A 22,008-nucleotide genomic window follows, 5' to 3' on the forward strand; every position below is an offset into this window, starting at 1 on the left:
TTCAGAGAAAAGAATTAGCAAAAATAAAGGCAGAATTTTTATCAGTTTGGACATTTCCCAGCTATCAAAGCTCCCTCCAGCCCTCTCAGTTACTCCCACTCCGGTTTTCCTGAGTCAGGTAGATAACTGGAAGTAGAAGAACTCCTTTAAAAAATCTCTATTGAGTAAACGCAAACACCCCTTGAATGTGTTCAGAGGAGTCTCTAAAGCCAAGACTGCCTTGGTTCTATGTGCAGAAGCAGCAGAGCTTCAGGAAACAAAGAACACACAATAGTCTGTTTTTGCTTCCCAGGGATAGTTGGCATGGCAGGGATAAAAGGCTGGGGTGAGTCCTCTTCAGAAGTTGTCCTGCACCCTGCTGCCTCTCTCAATGTGCATGTGTGGATCATTAATGGGTTTCCAAGCACACCATTTCACATGAAGCATTTATTTACCCTTCATATTAAGATGTGTGTGCTTCACTGGAAGCAGCAGGTGAGGAGGCCTATAAAGCACAGGAGAAAGAGGCATGCAGATGGAAGGAATGTGCTGTCCATGGGCCATGAGCAAACAAGTGGTGATGAGATCACAGGAACATATCATTGAAAAACACACTCAAAATGTATTACATAAAATAATTTACTTCTCATTCAGAATGACCTTCCAGGCCTTATTTGTGAGACAGGAGTCGGTGAGTACAGGTACAATTTGAAACTTCTGACTGTCATAGCAGGGCAAGACCAGAGAGTTGTATGTTTGGATTCTAGAGTCCACCAAAGACACGGCCGTGTTGGATAACAAAAAGAGGGAAGTTGCTGAGGAACTCCAGGGCTGGACAGAAAGGGTATAGTTAGAACCCTTACATCTTCGACGCCATGAGACTTGTATACAGACATTCTAGCATCTTCATTTTGCAGCTCCATACATTGGCTACAAGCCACAAAGGTGCCTGTGCATGTAACTTATATTTGAGTATTGGATGCAGTGTATGTGTTTGTGTGTGCATGAATATGGGTACTTCAAAGGCAGTTATTTTAGAAGAATGAGAAGGAAATTACTTCCTGGGCATTCATTAGTAATTTAGGGGATATCCTGCATCTCCATTTATAAAATAATGAATTTTTTTAAAAAATGTACAAAACAACAGCATAAATAAGATAAATGAGAATTTTTCAAGTATTTCATTTGCCTTGAAAAGTTCCAAACAATAGTTCTAACAACTTTCTCTCGTCTCTCCTCTTCTTTCTTTCTCTTCCTTTTTTCTTTCTTCCTTCCTCTCTCCTTTCTCTTATTTCTTTCTTTCTCCTTTAATTTCAGAGCCTAGAAAGAAATGCCTTCGGTCTCTGCTAGCCCTGATGTTTGGTATGGAATAAATGAGATTTCTACCTCAAAAGAGAATACTTATGAGAGCTTTTCAGTTTGTGAAAACTTGTATCATCTTTCCCCTGCTTTGTAATGTAGGCAAAGAGCCTAGAAACATTACGAGGGGAAAAAAACAAAATGAGCAACCATGATGAACTCATCTGTTGGCTAAGGTGAAATACAAGAAGAGCACCTTAATCAAGAAAGAAAAAGAGGATAGAGGATAGTAACATAACCTTCCGAGTCTGTGCTCCTACTTAGCCAGTTACAGAAGACAGGGCTAGCCAGCAATGCCATGGCTGCATTTCTTAGCTCAAGCCTCTCCTCTCCCAACTTCCAGACCAATATAGCTGCTGAGATACAGATCCTAGGTAACCAGGAGAAGAAGAAAAGGCCAGCAGCAAAGGGACTTAAAAGTGCTAACCAATGCAAGGCAGTTTTGTGTCCAACAGATGTATGATGCTTGATGGTATTTGCTACTTACAGTAGCTCTTAAACATGAAGATCACCAGCAGTTAAATTAAGCACAAAGTCCCTTAGATTCTTCCCCAGTGGTTCCCTAAAACCTATTTTGAAGAACCAACTTCATTCTTCTCTTAGTCTGAGTGGCAGTCATTTCAGTTTGTCCTGTTCGAATACAGTATTGAAGAGCCGCCATCAATTGCACAGAATTGCATACACACTCTTTCATTTGAGCACCTATGGTCTTTCCCAACTATTTTTGAGGATTGTGTGTGTGTGTGTGTGTGTGTGTGTGTGTGTGTGTGTGTGTGTGTGTCACACCAATCTGAATGCATAGACACAATGTATAAGGAATGTATATGTATACAGTATATCCATTTAACATATACACATACACACACATACATATCCATCTCCCCTCAATACTGAGAGTCTGTAAGAAATATTGGCTAAGCAAATACACATGCGCATGCATGCACATGCGGTGCATCAATGAACCAACCTGAGGTCAGACTGCAGGGAGTGGAGAACTGCCACCAGTCTTGGACAATCCAGACCTTCAAGGTCATAATTTGAATACTTGCTCGCATGACATCCTGAAGGAAACTATGGGAAACTGGACTAGAATGGGGCCCCACCCCCAATCAACACCCAACCACCATGACTAAATCTAATTTGTACATGGAAGTGACTCACACATGGCAGACAGCAGGAACACTTAGGCTACAATGTGGATAAAGCATTGGTGCTTTATATAGATCAATATTTGGCCTCAGATTTTCCACAGCATAGAGTCTTAGCATGCCAGCCCTCTGCCTCCAGTGAGAATTAGGCGTACTGCGGGAGCAGGTGAGTGCAGTCTGCCAATCTCTTGGCTCCTTTCTTCCTCTCTGCCCTACAGCTGGAAGGATTGACCAAATCAAGATAGAATCGGGACTTGAGGAATCGACGGTATGAATCTTTTTCCATCAAGTTGAAAATCTTCCTCTGAGCTTCATCAAAGCAGGTTCTTGTAGGATGGATCATGTTCCGACTTGTCTCCTCCCTGGTGCAAGAGTCCAGGTTCACCTGAGAGACAAAGACCATGGCCCCATTAGTCCTACAACTCTGTTAAGGACAGGAAGTAACATGCTTTGTGTCGGATAATAAAGGACTCTGGGTGCTCTGTGTCCCAGGATTGAAATACAGGACAATTGGATATACTTTGCCATATGTGCAATAACAGCAACAATAATAATAATAACTCATTCTACTTTAAAATGAGAACAGTACCTTTTCTTTTCCTCAAATCAGGGGGATTTATCAAGAAATTATATTAAAATCTCAGGGATGAAAGAACACTTTGTTTTCTTAATAGACTTTGGGGTTGTTTAAATTATAACAGCCTCCTCTAATGTTTCTTAACTCTCATAATCCAAAGATTCCTGGTATGTCCCTCTAAGAACTTGCATTCAGATCTAAAGACTGCTCTGCTATGGAAACTTACCTCCTTGGTTGCCTGAACTGAGATGAACTCGTTGTAGATCTTCTTGGCCTTGGGACTTAGCTTAGAGGGTGACCGGATTTTCTTGTACTCTTCACAGCTGATCCAGAAGTCAATATTCTCCTCACTGAATTCAGATTTCAAGAAAGCTTTGAAAGCTGCTAGCCCACCTGTGACATAAGAGAAAGTATGACAGTTGTCATCATGCTGGCTAGCACGTTAGAAATTAATATTTCAGATATCAAATAAAACTGAAATATTTAGGAGGGATAAGAAATCCTGCTTTTCCTCTCCCTTTGGAGAGTCTCTTGGGATCAAATAACCCAAGTATGCATTTATCATCCAGTAGATTCTAGTTATTTCCACTAGATGCTAGCTATAACTAGTGTTTGCCACTCAATCTGAGAGCCTCTTTCAAGAAAGCAGTACATTCCTGAAGTATCTATGCAGACATATATTGCCAAGACGGATTATGGAAAGGAAAGCTGAGACTGGTTCTGCAAGATTTCATTATTTAGAAACTTCTCTTGGTCATTTTTCTTCTTTCTTTCTTTCTTTCTTTCTTTCTTTCTTTCTTTCTTTCTTTCTTTCTTTCTTTTTCTGTCCTGGAGCTTGAACTCAGGGCCTGAGCACTGTCCTTGGGCTTTCCTCAAGAATAGCCCTCTATCACTTGAGCCACAGCACCACTTCCAGCTTTTTCTATATATGTGGTATCAAGGAATAGAATCTGGGTCTTCTTGCATGCTAGGCAAGCACTCTACCACTAGGCCAAACTCCTGGCCCCTCTTTGTCATTTTTCTATGTAACAAGAATGACATATTGTCACAAAGCTCCTCTATGAACTTCCCATTGTATATCATAAATCATGGAAAAAAAATGTTAAGTTCACTAATTGTAATGCTAGATGATACTAAATTTAGGAACCAGAAAGCACTTAGGCCTTTATGTATTTCCTTTCAGACTAGCAGAGTATAAGTTGCCTTATCTAGAGCACATTTATCCTCAGCTTTGAGTAGTGGATGGGTGTCAGACTTACATTCATGGCTAATCAGGTTTTCCAGTGATTCAGCCCATTTCTTGACTTCTTCTTGGCTCGCCCTTGAGACGTTACAGAGAAAAAAGGATAAAGTGAATGTCACAAAATAAACTTGGGGAAAGAAGTATAAGATCCTAAACATCATGCAAGGATTTCATAATTATGATGAAAACAATGGTTGAGCTGGACAATTTCCTAAACAGATGGAAATTTCAAATCTAGTTATGGTATCAATGAAAATGGAGACCCTGGAGATAAAAATGTGGCTTAACTCTGGGCATAACTTCTCTTTTCATAAGATGACTTTGCCATTAGATAACCTTTATTCAATGAACCTTGTCAAGGCATTTTTTCTTACCTCTGGCTAACAACCCCTCTGTCCTTCCTGCTGTGGAATGAACTGTGGTCACCAGAATCAGACTTCTGCAGCAGGAAACCCAGCCGATGTTTCATGTCCTTGGCACTGCACAGAAAAGAAAAAGAGAGAAAGAAAAAATTAGCATGATGATCAGCTTGGTCTAAAAGAAACCTTTTGCATAGATTGGAGGGTCTTCAAGGTGTGGCTCAAGCAGTAGAGTATTTGCTCAGCAAGTACAATACAAGGTACTGAGTTCAATAACAGTACCATCACCACCTCCACACCAAAAAAAACCAACAACATTATTACTACAGGAGACAGAGCAGTTTATTGAGGGGACCAAAATCACAGTGACATGAACTTCTTGGGAAAACAAAATTCTTCTGCTTCTACCAAGGACTGTTACAAAATTGTGAGACCAGAATCTTGATACTGATTTCATTCATCTGTAATTTGAATTCTCATCTTTCAGTCTGCCTTAGAAAACCTGTTCTGAACTGCCATCATTTTAACAAGTAGAATGTCTTTGCTATTGTCAGTAGAACCATACAAGGTATCTGACTGATTTCCTGAGTAACTTGTAGATATTGGAAAGCAAGCGGTGACTGCAAAATATGGCATCTTTTTGCTGCACTCCCCCTGCTGGCAAATGGTTGTTCCTACTTGGAAGGAGCAAGCACACAGAAGGCAGAAAGATGGTTTAGCTATGGAAAGATACTCGTCCCTTCCCAAACTACTTGGATCCCATTGTATTTTTGGACTGTCCTTTAAAGAGTACCTGTCCTCCTGCTCAAAAATGTGTTCCTTTCTCTTCTTCCCTAACTGGGAACTGGCCAGGAAAGGCAAAATTCTCCTCAATGACAGCATGATATAACCTGGATATAACCTATGTCAGTTCTAATGTGATTAAGAAATTATTTAATATTCTCATAAAGTGTCTTTGCCTGAGAGCCAACATTTATTGAAAAAAATGCAGAATCATCTTATGAAGAGCTGAAATTCTGCCTAACAAATATCCCTATAAAACAATTATAAAAATAAAAGCTAAAGTGACCTTAGAAGCCTCTGGAGACAGGAAACCTAAGTTGGTCCCACTCTGTCACACCCATGCCTATAACCTTGAGCAATCAGAAACTTGTGGAGTCTTTTCTTTGACTGTGAGGACCATAGCTGAAGCTTAGAGGGACTTGCTACACTCTGATCAGGACATGAATGGGCAAGGTGAGGAGTACACATTGCCCGGTCACTTTCTGTTAGACCTTCCTGCTTCACTTAAAGTGGCATCAACATGTTCCTACTCATGAATGACAGACTGTTTCAAAGATAAACTTCTCAGGGAAGCACAAAGGCCTATGATTTCTGGGATTATTTCCAAACTGAATTGTAGGGTGATTTTTATTTGTCAGGAAAGATACACACACACACACACACACACACACACACACACACTCACACACAGAATTGGTATACTCTCAGATTGATTTCTTTTACCTTTTATTATAAAATGAAAATCACATAATATATACTAGTTTTGTATTTTATTTTTAACCGACAAATATGCAAGCATCCTTTGAAATCATTGTTTAGATCTTGTTTTAAAAGCTAAAAGTAGATCAAGAGCTCTATACCTTTAAAGTTTGTTTGTTTTTAATAAGAGAGTACATGTTAAAACTGGGTCTTTACAGAGATTGGCTGCAGAACTTTTAGCTAATTTGTTCTGGTCAGTACTTCTCAATATCCTCTCACATAGGACACTTCGAGAACTACAAGTGGGGCAGACAGAGAAGGAGACCAAGCTTTGAAAACTACGTCTTAGTACCCAAATTGTTTCTGAGAACATAGAATGAATGATACTGAAACACAGAAAAGCATGGTCTATTTGTCTGGTTATGCTACCCCAATCTCCTTTTGAGGTCTCTTCATCCCTCCCCCAAATCTAGTTTACAACTAGAAAATGATTTGTTGATGCTCAGGTACTGAATCCCACAATTCCTATATCCATCTCTACACAGCCCCAAACCTCATATTTCTTCTTAGTTCAAGCTAGCTTGATGAGAGGACCTGATTAGAGCAGGTCTTGATATTGGTCATGTCAAACAACACACAAGACTAAATATCCGTAGAACACACACTTCTTAAGTCACAATATTTAGCTGATTTTTGGCTAGAAAACAAACAAGCAGGACGTTGCTGTTTTCCTAACCATGTTGTTTCTAATTCTAAAGAACTAAGTTAGGAAATGCAATATGCAAGTGACTTAAGACTGTCTATCCCAGAGTTTAAGCAGGTGGGGAACCAGCAATCTTACCTCCTTAGGCAGGAAGCCGGCAGACCTGCAAGTCCCTTACACATCTTGCTATCGGTGTGGGAGTCGCAGGTAGGAGAGGAAGGCAGCAGGAGGAGCTGTGGCTTCTATTTTGAAAACTCTTCGGTCTTCTCCACAAAGATGCTGTCAGAATCCTCCTGAGCTTCTCTCTCCAAAGCTTGTTCAGGTCTCTTTTTATAGCCCAGCCACGGACTTTCCAGCCAATCAGATAGCAGCTACATAATGTAGGAGCGCCTCTGCCTCCTCTCCCTCTCCAGCCCATTAGCGATGAGGAGGGGAGGAAAAAAAGTGACGCATTTGCAACGCAGCCAAGTGGACAGAACTCTCTTCCAAAGTCGGCACAGAGAATGGGCTTTAGCTCAGTGTCTCTAGCACCATCTGACCTTCTGCATTTGGAGGAAAGGAATAAGGAAAAAGTCAGCGGTGCTGCGAATAAAGGGCTTGTTCAGTTGTTTGTACAAAAAAAATAATTATATGCAGAAATTTTGCCTCCTGCAAAGAAAGGTACTAGCAGGAATTCTGTTGGGGAAGATTCCCTGAATGTTTTACAGATGAATTACGGATATATTCTATGTGATCCAAGATCTGACCTGCTCTGCTTCCCAGAAAGGAGCTGTCAGGATCCCAACTCCTGTCTCCTAGCAGCAATGTGCAGAATTTGCCTGTACGGTTGTGGTGCACAGAGAGTTATGTGGAGAAATGGCTGAATGGCAGACAATCTTAGTGCCCACTTGCTCAGAAAAGCTAACCTAAGGAAAACAAGTCTTCTGCATCTCTAACTAATCTGTGTGTGGAACACTATTCTAGAAATCTATCCAAATTAAGCCTAGCATCAACAATCTCTCAGGTGTGCTTGCCTCCTATAAAATGCATAAAATCACAGCACAAGGACCATAACAGGGAGCAGGTAAACAAATCTAGACACCCACTCTCATTAGCAACTTGCGGTTATTATATCTTATGTAATTCTAAGTCTTAAAGCTAATAGTTCAAACAGGAGAATGAAAGCAGAAAGAGAAATGCACAGTTTCCCTTGGATATTAACAGACTTCAGAACGAGGGAAGACTATTGAGCCCATCTGAGTTACATGGACAACTACGATCTTTTGCATGTACATCATGGATTGAGTTCTTCAGACAATCATGTGATTTACATGATATTCATAGCTCGAATACCTACATCCCAGTTACAGGGGGATGTTTTCAGGTAAGAATCTATGACTGCACGGGCCTGTCATGGGGGTTTATCTCTGGGCTTAGTCACTGTCCCTGGGCTTCTTTGTGCTCAAGGCTACAATTTTGAGCCACAGCTCCACTTCCAGTTTTCTGGTATTAACTGGAGATTAAAATCTCATGGACTTTTCGGCACAGGCTGGCTTTGAATTCTGATTCTCAGGTCTTAGCCTCCTGAGTAGCTAAGATTGTAAGCAGGTACCACCAGCACCTTGGCACAGCATCAATTTTTAAAGCAGCTTCTTGTCCATAGGCTACCACAAGCTGTACTATATGTATAACAGAGACATCAAATGGTTTATCCAGAGATGAAAAATGAATGGGTTCCAATGAGATGCCAAGGTACCAAAATTAGACAAGGAAAAATAGTAAAGAAACTATTCCTATATGTAGTCTTTCCCATACCTACATGCCCCTTCAAGATCCTATACTGCCCCCTCCAATTTTTAAATTAGGGAGCTACCTTAATCCCTCCCATGGCTGGCAGACAAATATAAAAGGGAAGAAGAACATCATCTTTAGAGTTGTGTAGAAGGAATTTCCAGACTTCTCTTATGAAGACAGAATATAATAGCTATTGAATATAACTAATAGATTTGACTTCTGGGAAGCTTTTCCTTGAGTTCTAGCATAAGACAAATGGAAGTTGGTGGTGATGTGGAGGAGATGTTGGTGAGCCATTAATGAGATGCTATCTGACCAGGGGACAGGACAGGTGATGAACCAGGCAGCACTGGCACCAAAGGGAAGATAGTCTTTTACCAGGAGTGATGGATACCTGAAGATGAGCCAGGCTGCCTTTGTTCACCTGGGCATTTAAGAGAATGAACAAAGAAATGGTTTTGTCTTAGGAACTTGAGTTGGAACTGGAAAATCATTTACCAAGGTTTGAATGTTCCACAATATATAATGGATCTGCAAAAAAGAGAAGCCTGATTTTTTTCATGAGTGAAATATAGATCACTGTGATAGATGAGTGAATAAAATTCAATAACAATCTAGTCCAATACTCTCATTTTATCAAATAAAGAAATAGAAGCTCAGAGAAGGAAAGTGATTAGACATTGTCACAGCTTCTCATCGACGGGGCTGGATCCTAGGCTTCTTGTATATGTACCGGTATGTGTTTGTGTACATGTGTGTGTGTGCACATGCATGCTAATCCTGAAGCTTAGATTCTTGGTCTCAGTGCTATCTGTGAGCTTCTTTTGCTTAAGAGTAACACTCTACCACTTGAGCCACAGCTCCACTTCTAGCTTTTTGGTAATTTATTGGAGGGAAGAGTCTCATAGACTTCATTGCCCAAGCAAGCAGAGCTTAGCTCCCCCTATTGTCTCTTTGGTAAATTCTTGTCTTTTAAACCATTTTTGCCCCTTTGACATTTCATATTTCTTCCCTTCTTTGACAATGATTTCATGGTTTCCTAAGGTTTTAATATTTTCAAAGCTGTTCATAATTTAGCTATGTTTTACCTCAGGACTTGCTGTTTATGTTCAGGAGGTGAGGTACATCATGATACCATGACATGCACAAAGCATTAAATTTTGTTATTTGATGGTCTGCCATTCCAGAATGATTCTGGTAGTGTGAAAGAGTTCTGCTCATAAGAAGATCTATTTTGTATTTGTTTATTTGTTTAAGGCCTATCTTTTGAGCACCTATTCTGGCCAGGTAATATTTTACAGGAGTATTTTATTTTGTGGGGAAACTCAGCTTGGGCAGTGTCCCTGAGCTCTTCAGCTCAAGGCTACTGCCCTATCCTTGAGCCAAGCCCCACTTCCCATTTTCTAGAGGTTAATTGGAGATAAGAGGCTCAGGTCCTTTTGTGCTCGGGCTGCCTTTGAACCTTGATCTTCAGATCTCAGCCTCCTGAGTAGCTAAGATTACAGGCGTGAGCCACCTCACCCAGCTACAGGAGTATTTTTAATGTGGTAAACAGACAAAAATCTATTCTCCTAGTATTGGGAGAACACATAAGAAAATTAAAGATTTGACTTGTAACATGGAGAAAAGAGATGATGGGAGATATAAGTAAATGAATGGCAAAGAGCTCATTTAGTCAGGGTGTTAGGAAAAGTTCTCTATGTCCAGGTGGTATATGAAGGGAGTGGGAATTTAAAAAAATCCCATGTTTGTATATGTGTGAGGGTTGGGTGTCGAGATAGGGTCTTGCTGTGTAGCCTAGACTGACTTGTAATACCCACTCTTCTGATCTCAGTCTTGTGAATGCTAGAAATACAGTTATGGACTCCATGCTTAGCTTCTAAAACAAGGTTTGATAGGTGAGAGGGAAAAAAACCTATGCAAGATGCCTAGAAAATAATACCTTACATAGAAGAAGGGGCAAGTGAGAATGAACTTGATCTAATTTGGGGATTAAGAACAAGGAGAGAGCAGCATGGAGCTGAGATGTAAAGGAGGCAGCCAATGCTGCAAGGAATTTTTGTGGTAAAGAAGCCAGAGGTGATCAGTGCAGAAAGGGAACTAAAGAGGACAGTTCCGTGGGAGCCAGCAGATTCACATCCTGCTGGCTATGGTAGGAGAAAGGATTGAAGTGGGCATGCAGGAACATACAAGCAGAAGTCTAGTTGGCAGTCAGTAGTTAGCATCCTGCCACACCAGTTTCTGCACTGCACAGTGGAGGATTACTTTACAAATTAGCGTTTATTGGGTACCAGGGCAGACATTGTAGTAGATTATGCTGATCAACCACAGAATCAGCAATGGCTGTGCTTTTCAAGATCCCATCTTGCATTGGGGGAAAAAAACATAAATACATGGAAAACATTAAGTTGAGTGTCATTGTTCAGTACTTACAGATCTTTAAGAAAGTATAGAAAATGAAAAATAAATAAGCTCAAGCTTTGGAATTTAGAGTGATTTTCAAAATAGAGATGGAGTTTTTGTAGGAAGAAACCCAAGCAAGATATTACAGGATCGACACACTAATAACTGTTAGTTTTATTGGGGTTTCTTGTCACACTGAACACCAGAATTTATATATGATAAGGGATGTACTTGCTATAGTATTTAAGCTTAATCAGATTAATGTTTTAGAAAGAGAACATGGAATTAGAGACACCGAATTAGAGTAGGTATTAAGAGAAACTGGCAAAAAGTTGGAAGACCACCACAATTACCAAAGGAAAAGTGATGCTGAAAATAGTATGAAGCCAGGTTAGTGGGAAAATTACATGAAAAGTGCATATAGAAAGTTTAGTCAGCAGTGAAATGCTGGATACTGCAGAGTTATGATGCTACAGGATAACTGTTTCCAACTGCACTAAATGGCAAGAAGCCACACAACAGGAAGTGAAACTGTGTGGTCCCCAGGTAAATTTCAAATTTCCCAAGCTTTGCTCAAAGACTATTTCTCAATCACGTACAGAACAACCACAAGGAAATAAGCCATTGGGTCTTGGATTTTTTTTTTTTTGCTTTTCTCAGATTCTCAGAGGGGCCTTTGCTTCTCCTGGCCAGGATATGAGCCAAAGCTCAGCCTTAGGCATTAGTTGCACCATCTTAGACTACAATTTCCTCTGAGCTGATAGAAGACCTCTTCTTTCTTTATTGTTCACTGCAATGGCCTGAACATCACTGAGAGTCCACAGCTATTGATTTTTTTAAGGCCAAAGAGCAAACAGACCCTTCTGGAGAATGCTATATGCCAGGAAGACTAACAGGGACTTTCCCAGCAGTCTTTCCTTTTGGGAAGCATCTGCCACTGCACCATGCACAGTCACCAGGAACTCCAATCCTGATACTTGATATATCATTGTGTTTCCCTGGAGGGACATACTGCATTAGCTGTTAGGGAAAAAATGTATTTCTTTCAAGAAGTAAGGAAAGAACAAAAATATCCCTATCCTAAGGATTAGATCTTTCTTCTGCAGAGAAGGACAGAAATAGCAGTTTTATAAGAGTTTATTTGCATTGTGCAGGTAGAAAGAGACAGGATGGTGCCATGGAAAATACTAGAACATGACAAGGATGCAGACCTGGATTCTGATCCCAGATACTCCACCGATGGCCTAGAGGACGTCGGCAAGCCGGGCCAAATTTACTGACTTGCAGTTTTCTAAGCCTCGATTTTTTACTTGCCCCTGAATTAAGAGTTTTTAGTTTTTCAACAAGATACTCTTGTACTTTCACAATCTAACTCCAGCCCAACTTTACATCTTTGACATTGCTCTTCTTCTTCTTAACCGGCGTAGACAGCCTAGACTACTGACCATTTCCATTCACATATGTGTGTCACACATTCTGTGCCTTAGGATCATGCTGGGTCCTTATCCTGTCTACCCATGACATTCACCCTCAACCTCTTTTCTATGGCTACTTTTCAACCTCTTTTTCATGGCTACTTCTTTTGCACTACAACATGCTGGTTTCAATCTGATTGTGTTCCATTTGACCATAAAGTTCAATTCAACAAAATTCATGGAGAACTCCCACTATGTGTTTAGAAAGTTGATAACTCGATATGTCAATGTGATGATTACCTCTTTTTTTGCTATTTTTATTGTAATTAATAAAAGGGTTACATGATATTTGCCAGATAGAAGGTGCACTAATTCACATACACTGATACCCTTTCACATGTCTTGGTCCCCATTACCCTCCCCCTTACCCCCCCATCTGGTTTTCCCCCCTTCCCTATCCAATTTCAAATAACCAAATACAAATATATCCGATATATCAGATAACAAAGTGAGATACTGTTACAATATGAGATAACCAAGGGACAGCAAAAGAGCTGAGAGATAACATAGTACCTTAAGGACAACAATCATTCATTATATGGCTTTCCCTCTTTGGAGATGACATGATGACTACCTCTTGACATATATGTTCTATAAATATCCAGTTGAACACCAGAGGCAGAAACAGATCTCATCCCCTTTCATCTTACATTATATTCTGGTGGGAAAATGGACAGAAGCCATCTAGTGCTGCCAGGTATTACTGATGGAGTTGCATTTTGGAGAATGAATTGCTGATTTTGTCATTGTGTGCCCATACAAACGGTGCACACCCAACTAAGATAACTACAGCAGGACAGGCCTGTGCTTTTGCACAGTCTTATGGGAGTACTCTGATATATCCAGTCCATCATTGAAATACTGTTATACCCACATGATTATAACAGGCAAATAAACAAAATAGTTATATATTGCAATATGTGCTTTGAAGAAAATCAAAATAGTAGTAACTGAAGAAATAACAGGGTGAGAGTCCTGCTATCTTAGAGAATGAAGCAAGACTTCTCTGAGGAAGTAATATTTATGTTAACACCTAATGGATGAACAAGGTAAACATTCTGGAAATAAAGGGGTATCTAATACAAGAGAAAACATGATGTGACTTGAGGCTCAAAAAAAGTTCAGTGCGGGGACGGGAGCATGGCCTAGTGCTAGAGTGCTTGCTTACAATGCAGACCAGGGTTCGATTCCTCAGGATCACATACATGGAAAAGTCCAGTAGTGGTGCCGTGGCTCAACTAGTAGAGTAGTAGGCTGGAGAAAGCTCAAGGACAAGTGCTTAGACACTGTTCAAGCCCCAGGACTTGAAAAAAAAAGTTAGATTTGTAGGAAACAGTGGGGATCATGTGGAATGTATAGAAGGAATAGTATGAGGTAAGAGAAAGAAGATCAGATTGTTAAGTAATGCACTTTCTATCTGGCAAATATAATATAACCCTTCTATCAGTTATAATAAAAAATTTTTAAAAGCTCAAGGAGATCATACAGAACCATGGAGACCCTAGTGCAGGGGTTGGCTATTTCATCTGTAATGGAAAGAGTGGCATGTCGCATTTCATTGGTTACTTTTCAAGATTTTCTGGTTACTCTGTGGCAAATAGACTTCAGGAGGTTGAGAAGGTATGTCAGAACCCATAGCAATTGGGTGGAGGTTAGGAGCCTAAACCAAGGAGGTGAACAAGATACTCTCCCTAACTTTATAGAGCTATTGCTGTAGTAGTGGATAAAGCCTCTGAATCGGTAAACATTCCAAAATAGAGATGACCATGAGTACAAGAAGAATAGAAGAGAAGAACTATAAGATCTTCATGTCTTGCTGCTATGCTGAGCTTGGAATAATTTATGGTAAGTGGAAGGCAATTATCATTCCCTCTTCAACAACTTCGGTTGTTGGATTCTTAGGATTTAAAATTTACTAGTGTCTCTTGGATCAAAATAACAGAGCATGTTGGCTAATGGGAAGTGCCAGAGCTGATTCTACAGGGGGACAGAGAAACAGATAAGAGACAACTGGAAAACAGCATATCAAGTAAGAATGTGAAGAAGTACAGAGTGGACTGACAGAAGTAACAGGAAAAAAGGAAATAAAAACAGAATAGTGACTTGAGCAAGACACACATTCTTGACATGGTGTGCCTTGCTAAAATATTTCAGAACCATTAAAACATAGCTTAAAAGCTTCCCCTATAAGCCAACTTTGAATGTTCCCAAGTAGAAATAAACTTTTAGCCAGGCACTGGTAGCTCACTACTGTAATCCTAGCTACCAAAGAGCCTGAGATTTGAGGATCACAGTTTGAAGACAGTCCAAACAGAAAGTCTATTAGATTCTGATCTCCAATTAGCCACCAAAACCCCCAAGAAAAACAGACAAAACAAACAAAAACAATAAAAACAAAAAGCAAGTGGTAGAGCATTTGCCTTGGGCAAAAAATCCCAGGGACAGTGCCCAGGTCCTGAGTTCAAGCCCAGGACTAGAACCAAAAATAAACAAATGAATAGAATAAGCTTTTCTTAGTCTGTTACCAGTGACTCATGTCTAGCTACTCAGGAGCCCAAGATCTAAGAACTGCAATTCAAACCCAGCCCAGGCAGAAAAATCCCTGTAAGACTCTTATCTCCAATTAGCAACCAGAAAACCAGTATTGGCACTATGGCTCAATAGAACACTAGTAGCCTTGAGCAAAAGAGCTCAGGGATAGCACTCAGGCCCTGAGTTCAAGCCCTACAACAGGCCAAAAATTAAAAAATCAAAATAAATTTTTCATTCAGTCATTGCAGTGTCTATAAATGTATACAATATACTGGCTTGATCTCTGTATGTAGGTCTTCATATTTTAGCCCAGAAGTGAATTCTATGCCTGCTTTGTGCTGCTAAGCTCCAGTAGTTTCTCCAGGCTGACTGGACCTAGGCTTGTTTCAGCAATGGTGCTTCCATTGTAGCTCATTTTGAGGCCTTTTACCATCTCAAAAATGGCTGCATAAGGACTCTGTTATAAAACCAGTTTAATGTTTTAAAAATATTATTGTCAGAGTGATGTACATAGGGGTACAGTTACATTTATAAAGTAGTGGATACATTACTTCTTGAGCATTGTTATCCCTTCCCATGTTTTTTCCCACTTTCCCTCCACCCACCCCCCTCCAAGTTGTAAAGTTAATTTCCAACATATTGTCTCGTGAATACCGCTGTTACATTGGTTTACCCTTCAGATATATGGTTTATGATGCCTATGAATTGCATTTATGTTGTTCTAGGAAGACTTTTGGAAATTTCTGGTGGCAAATAATGCAAACAGCAACAACAATAATAAAATTCCATAGCAATGAGGCAATGAAAATGCCTAAATAAAAACCAAGAGACCAACATTTTATTTTGCTTTGGTTGGCAGAATGAAAGAGTGAGATGGAATATCTAAATTCTTTTGTTCTTCAAAGTTCATTTTATTTAAAACCTCTTCTCTATGCATGCACAAAAGATGCACCAAAATGTCCTATTTAGATCCAAGGAGAGAACCAGGCTGATTTCAGATACTGGCTTTAAAGAGCAACCGACAAATTCTACAAGAGCTGAAAGAGCCCCTGGGAAAGGACTGAGACATCAAGAGAAGTAAATGAGGGCATAGCTCAGTGGTAGAGCACAAGCAAGCATGGGTCCTGGGCTTCATTCCTAGCACCACCCCTAGTGAAGATTTTCAGTATTCCTCTCTTATCTGTTAGTTCGCTTTCATGCTTTTAGTTACCCGACCATGGCCTGACAATATTAAATGGAAATTTCCACAAACTAACTATTCCTTGTTGTTAAATTGGATGTTGTTCTGAATAGCATGATAGAGGCTAGTATCACCCCATCCCTGTCTTAACCAAGACATGATTCACCCCTTGGTATGATATAATCATATTATAGATGGTAACTCAGTTTTCCAGATCATGCAATCCATAATATATTTATGTAACCTTTATTTTACTTTATTATAGTACAAGAGTACTGATAAAAAGGAAGCACCAGGACAGACACAAAGATGGACAGATTAACTCTGGTGCTAGATATAAACCCTGGAGGCCTTATCATAAAAATAATAGCACTACAAAAATAAAGTTTGACAGTATCCATTGTTTCTGTTAGGGGCATGCACAAGAAACCTTGGAATTCATTCCATCTCAGAAATGAGACACTAACACATTAATATAAATGCTAGTTTCTCCCTACTTTCCAAATCTTCCTGATGCATCTCTTTATTTCCTCCACCAGTTCTGATTTTGTTGCTGTTGTTTGTTTACATTTCCTTTCTTCACCAGTTCCTCACATTTAACTGAATAACAGAATCTGGGCATGCCATCCACCTTGCCTCTGCCAAGTTTCAGCATTTGTTTTTGTACTGATATCTCAACCTTTGATCCTTCTTCTAGGCTAACACTGCTCCATTGTTCTTAGCAGCTCAAAGTAGTAACAACTAATCCCTACAGATCACATCCAATAAAGTATTGCCTTCTCCACTACTTTTCAAGGTGACTGTCAATACGTGTCAGTTAGCTTTTTATGGCTGAGACAAAATGCCCGAGATATCTCAGAGAATAAAAGATGAGTTTTGTCTTATGATTTGAGAAGTTTCGGTGTGTGGTTATTGGGCTCCGTTGTTTCCTGGCATGTGGTCATGGTGCAGAGCAAGCACAAAGCACAGCAGAGCTGCTTGCCTCGCAGTGATCTGGAGGCAAGGAGAACAGAGAGAAATCTGTGAATAAGTTAGATCCTTCTAACAACTCAGCCCCGCCTCCTAATAGCCTATTCTGGTCTGAACTCATCAGTGAGTGACTTTATTACTGTGCCTAAGGTTTGGGTGCTGTCCCCAAGCTCCTTTATGCTTAAAGCTAGTGCTCTATCACTTGAGCCACAGCAGAAGAGTCTCATGAGCTTTCCTCTCCTGGCTGGCTTTAAACCTCAATCCTCAAATCTCAGCTTCCTGAGTAGACAAGATTACAGGGGAGAGCCATAGGTGCCCAGATGACACAAGAGCCTTTTTGAGGGATACTTCATATTCAAAGCATATCAATTATTTTCCCATTTTACAAACGAAGGACCTGAAGCATAAAGTAGTTAATGTCATGCTTAACAGTTATATAGGTAAAAGGCTCTAGAGCAAGACTGAAGTAAGTTTCCATGTGTTCACAAGTTGAGCTCTTAACTGAAGTGCTGCTGCTTTGTTAACCGTCGTGAGCTATCATTTCCCTGACTGGCATTTCCAAGGCTGCTTGTTCTAATGATAGAACACATGTATCACATTTTTTTTTCTTTCTGGGAAGCAATGTAATAGAATCAGTCTTTCTCATGTCAGTGAATTAATCTTCTCTTTCCATCTAATGACTATGACCTTTCATCTTAAACGGACAGTGATACAACTAAAAGGATCAAAGTGAAGGTAAGATAAGAAGGAAAGAGCAAGTCTTCAAGTGTTGTAAATCTCACACTACTTCTTGTCAGTAGGTGAATTCCTCAGGGCATAAACTTTTAAGACTCTTATGCTTTAAAATTATCATTTGACTTAATAATGAAGCCATGAAAAAGTATTCAATGCATCTGTTTTGATAAAGATCAAGTTGTAAGGAAATGTTGAGATGCAATTCTAAGGAAGAAAATCAAGCTGAGGAGCTATGACCAAGTTCTACCCCTGGCTTCTGCACTTAGTACTTCACCTGTCAGAGCTCAGTAGGAAACAGTTTATCCCCTCTTCAGGAATCCTACTGAGCCTCATGTGTACACAGGTAAATGAGTTCACATATATCAAGCTATAGGAATGGCTGCCCTTTGCTTCAAAAGAAACAAGAGTACTGAGAATAATATGTGAAGATATTGACCTAGAAACAGGATAGGGCTATCCCACAATCTATAGCCCCTGTGCTTTGATTATTTTTGCAGGAATGTTGATGGGTGTGTGTTGAGTCATAAAATGGCTTTAGCCATTTCCTCTTAAAATAATACTTCCATTGCTAGGCACTTCACAGTTTGTGAAGCACTTTCCCCTACATTATCTCATTTGCCTCTCATACCAACCTCAGTATGTCCAAAATTGAAATAATTTCTCCCTCTCAACACTACTCTACCTTTAGTGCTCTTTATTCCCGTAAATCCCCTATCATTTTTCCCACCCTCTTCTTACTCTCCATTTCTTACTGCCCTAGTTCAGAACCTTTTTTTTTTCAGTTCAGAACCTTTTTATGTGTTACCTAGACCAAATGTCCACATTGCTTTTCAGAGGAATGCTCTTACTTTTCCAATGAAGTCTTGACTCAGTATATCAGTATACAGGACAGAATGTCATGAAGCCCTTGAGAAAAAGAAGGAAGATGTTTGTATCCCCTCAGAAATTCCCCAGTCATCTCTTTTTTCTTTCTTTTATTTCTCCTTTGGTTTATGCTCTGTCATCACTGCTTATTATTTCGGTACCATTTGTCTTATACATAAGTTTATCTGATTTGGAGAAGTGAAGAGGATCATTGAAATGGTCAGACCAAAGGGGGAAACAATGCAATAGTGATGCTCACTAGACACCATGTTGGAAATGACATTTATAACTTGGGGAAGGATTGGAGAGTAGAGAGGAAGGAAAGCAAGGAGTAAAGGAGGGAGGGAGTAACACTGTTCTCAAAGGAATACACGTATGTAACTGTAACCCCTCTGCACATCACCTTTATAATACTTATCAAAATGAAAAAAGAAAGGACATACTAAATCTCCAGCACAATTATGTTCATCACAGCATTATTTGCCATAGCTAAGATATGGAACCAACCCAGATGCCCCTCAATAGATGAATGGATCATGAAGATGGGGGTATATTTACCTCATGGAATTCCATGGTGCCATCAGAAAGAATGACATTGCTCCATTTGAAAGAAAATGGAAAGACCTGGAAAAAAATTACATTAATAAAATGAGCCAGACCTAAAGAAACATAGGCTCCATGGTTTCCCTCATTTGTAAAAATTAGTATATGGTTAGGATTCTCCTAACAGAGGATCACAATAGTTCAAAAGCTATGTACATATATCCCTATAGGATGAGGCTAAGCAAAATGTACTGTAGGATATGGAAACAAGAGGTTTATCTTTGTGATTGTTGTTCTTAATGTACTGTGTGAAGCTATTTCCTTTTTCTTCTTTTCCCCTTGAGGTTTACCTCATATTGTTACTGTATCTGACTTCAGTACCTGATATATTGCATATACGTTTATTTGTGTATTTGAAAATGGGAAGATAAGGGAAAACAAGATAAGTGGGAGAGGGTGAGGAGAGAAAAAGTGGGAGAAAAACATGGGAAGGGGTAACAATGTTCAAGAAGTAATGTACCCACTATCTGATGAATATATCTGTAACCCTTCTGTACATCACCCCAATAATAAAAAGAAAATCCCCAGAATAACTATTTATTGGACCATGTCTATATCCGTTTTTGTTTTTCAATCTTTATCTGCTTTCATGTTATGATGGTGGAATTGAGTACTGACCATACAAAAACTAAACTATTTATTCTCCGGCTTTTAAAATTTCTATTGAGCTATCAGGCTTGGATGCCCATGCAAGGGAGGATTCTAATAGTATGACTCCTTTGAACAACTAACTTACAGTTTAAGAACATGGATGCCAGAAAGCTAAAACATGTCAGAGGGGCATGAAGTCAAGGGGAAAGGGTAGATGAATGAAGAGTGGATGGATATAGTCATGATGTATATATATATATATATATATATATATATATATATATATGTGTGTGTGTGTGAAAAAATGGAATTAGAACCATTGAGGGGATGTGTGAGGTGGGGAGAGAGGGAGAGAGTACATGGACCAAGATGCATTGTATTCACAAATTGTCATATCGAATTGAAACTCTTTTGTGAAAATCCTCTGCACAACTACTTAAGAATAGCATAAGATAACCACTTAAAATAATAAAAAAGTAAAACAAACCAATAAAGAATTTCTAGAAATCAGTGGGTACCACAAGGTTAACATGGGGCCAAATTCTCCTCATAAAAAAATGTATAGAGCAGTAGGAAGAATGGCAATATGTGCACAATTAAAATGTATGCATCAAATTGCTAAATGTCACCAAGTTATGAAGTAAGCAAGATGTCTCAATAAAGAAGCAGGTCCTTTTCAACTGAAAACTCCAGAAATTCTTTGAAGTCAGTGAGTGACACTGAACTTAGAGAACTAGGATGGAGGAGGCATTTCCTCCCCCATCAAAATGACTCAAATATTGGGAGTCTTAGATCACAGAGAGATAAAACAAATAGTTTACAGTGTTTGTGAAGGATTTCAAATGAATATAGGAGTAGAAATTAGATGTGCTCTCCTGGGTAATCTTAGCTAGGAAATTTGATTTTCATTTTTTAGGAGCTTAGTTGCAGTAAGTTATTAGAAAAGAATGTGACAGTGGTTTTGAAGTTGTGTGAATAAATCTGGGGAATCAGAATTGTGGTAACTTTCTTTTACAGATGAGAAAACTAAGAGATCAGATGCATATTAGTCAGGATAAACTAAGTTATGCTGTAGTAACATCCAATCCCTTTCCCCTTCTAAATCTCAGAAAATGTAAAAGAACTCAGACTTATTTATTATTGTACTGTGTGTTCTTTTGTATCCTGTGATTTTGTTTATTATTATTGACTGCGTGGCACAGGCTATTGGAATAGCCTCTATATAGAATATTTCTGGGGCTCATATGATACCCTGACATCATGAAAAAGGGGGGGAAAAGCAAACCATGGTTTTTTCATATATTTTTATTGTAATTAATAAAAGGGTTACATTATATTCACCAGATAGAAGGTGCATTAATTCACATACATTGATACCCTTTCTCATGTCTTGGTCCCTATTTCCCTCCCCCCCATGCCCACCCCTCATCTTGTTTTCTCCCCTTCCCTATCCGATTTCAAATAACCAAATACAAATATATCCAATCTATCAGATAACAAAGTGAGATACTGTAACAATATAAGATAACCAAGGGACAGCAAAAGACATGAGAGATAACATAGTACATTAAGGACAACAATCACTCATTATATGGCTTTTGTTTCTATATCCTAGAGGTCCTTTCATGTAGCCTCACACTATATGGCCTTATGTATCTAGGTTTTGCTCTATTGCAAATCTCTGCTAGAAGAGACCAAGGTTTCTACTGATTATGGCAAATGAGGGAAACTATTGAGCCTATGTTCCTTTGAGTCTGGCTTACTTCACTTAATAGGATTTTTTCTAAGTTTTTCCATTTCCTTGCAAATGGAGCAATATCGTTCTTTCTGACAGCAGCATAGAATTCCATTGTGTACTAATACCACATCTTGTTGATCCACTCATCAACTGAGGGATAGCTGGGTTGGTTCCATATCTTTGCTATGATAAATAGTGCTGCAATGAACATCGTTGTGCTGGTGGATTTAGTATGTCCCTGTTTCTGGATGGTTGGGTAAACGCCTAGTAGTGGAATTACTGGGTCACAGGGGAG

At 39.4% G+C, this 22,008-nt stretch overlaps 1 protein-coding gene across 2 annotated transcripts; it reads right to left on the reverse strand.

Moving 5' to 3' along the window:
- Window positions 1-604: 604 nt before the first annotated feature.
- Window positions 605-7,169, reverse strand: Rgs4 (regulator of G protein signaling 4). 2 transcript variants are annotated; one of them, XM_090340582.1, is made up of 5 exons: window positions 6,989-7,167; window positions 4,681-4,785; window positions 4,323-4,384; window positions 3,290-3,456; window positions 605-2,871 (listed from the first exon to the last, which is right to left on the reverse strand). In XM_090340582.1, the coding sequence occupies exons 1-5, from the start codon at window positions 7,030-7,032 to the stop codon at window positions 2,632-2,634; spliced, it is 618 nt and encodes a 205-aa protein (XP_090196708.1). In that variant the 5' UTR covers window positions 7,033-7,167; the 3' UTR covers window positions 605-2,631. The 2 variants fall into 2 exon arrangements, with proteins under 2 accessions (XP_090196708.1, XP_090196709.1); XM_090340583.1 differs by lacking the exon at window positions 3,290-3,456 and having other exon boundaries at window positions 2,703-2,871; window positions 6,989-7,169.
- Window positions 7,170-22,008: the final 14,839 nt, after the last annotated feature.

This window comes from Megascapheus bottae, chromosome 10, assembly GCF_031878675.1.
Source record: "Megascapheus bottae isolate mThoBot1 chromosome 10, mThoBot2.hap1, whole genome shotgun sequence".
Classification (NCBI taxonomy): Eukaryota; Metazoa; Chordata; class Mammalia; order Rodentia; family Geomyidae; genus Megascapheus; species Megascapheus bottae.

Bases quoted from the DNA above. Each gene is read 5' to 3' on its own strand.
- Rgs4 (XM_090340582.1), bottom strand. From the start codon at position 7,032: ATGTGTAAGGGACTTGCAGGTCTGCCGGCTTCCTGCCTAAGGAG. The intron at 4,786-6,988 runs GTAAGATTGCTG...TTTTCTGTGCAG, and splicing joins CCGGCTTCCTGCCTAAGGAG to TGCCAAGGACATGAAACATC. The intron at 2,872-3,289 runs GTAAGTTTCCAT...TTTGTCTCTCAG, and splicing joins CAGTTCAGGCAACCAAGGAG to GTGAACCTGGACTCTTGCAC.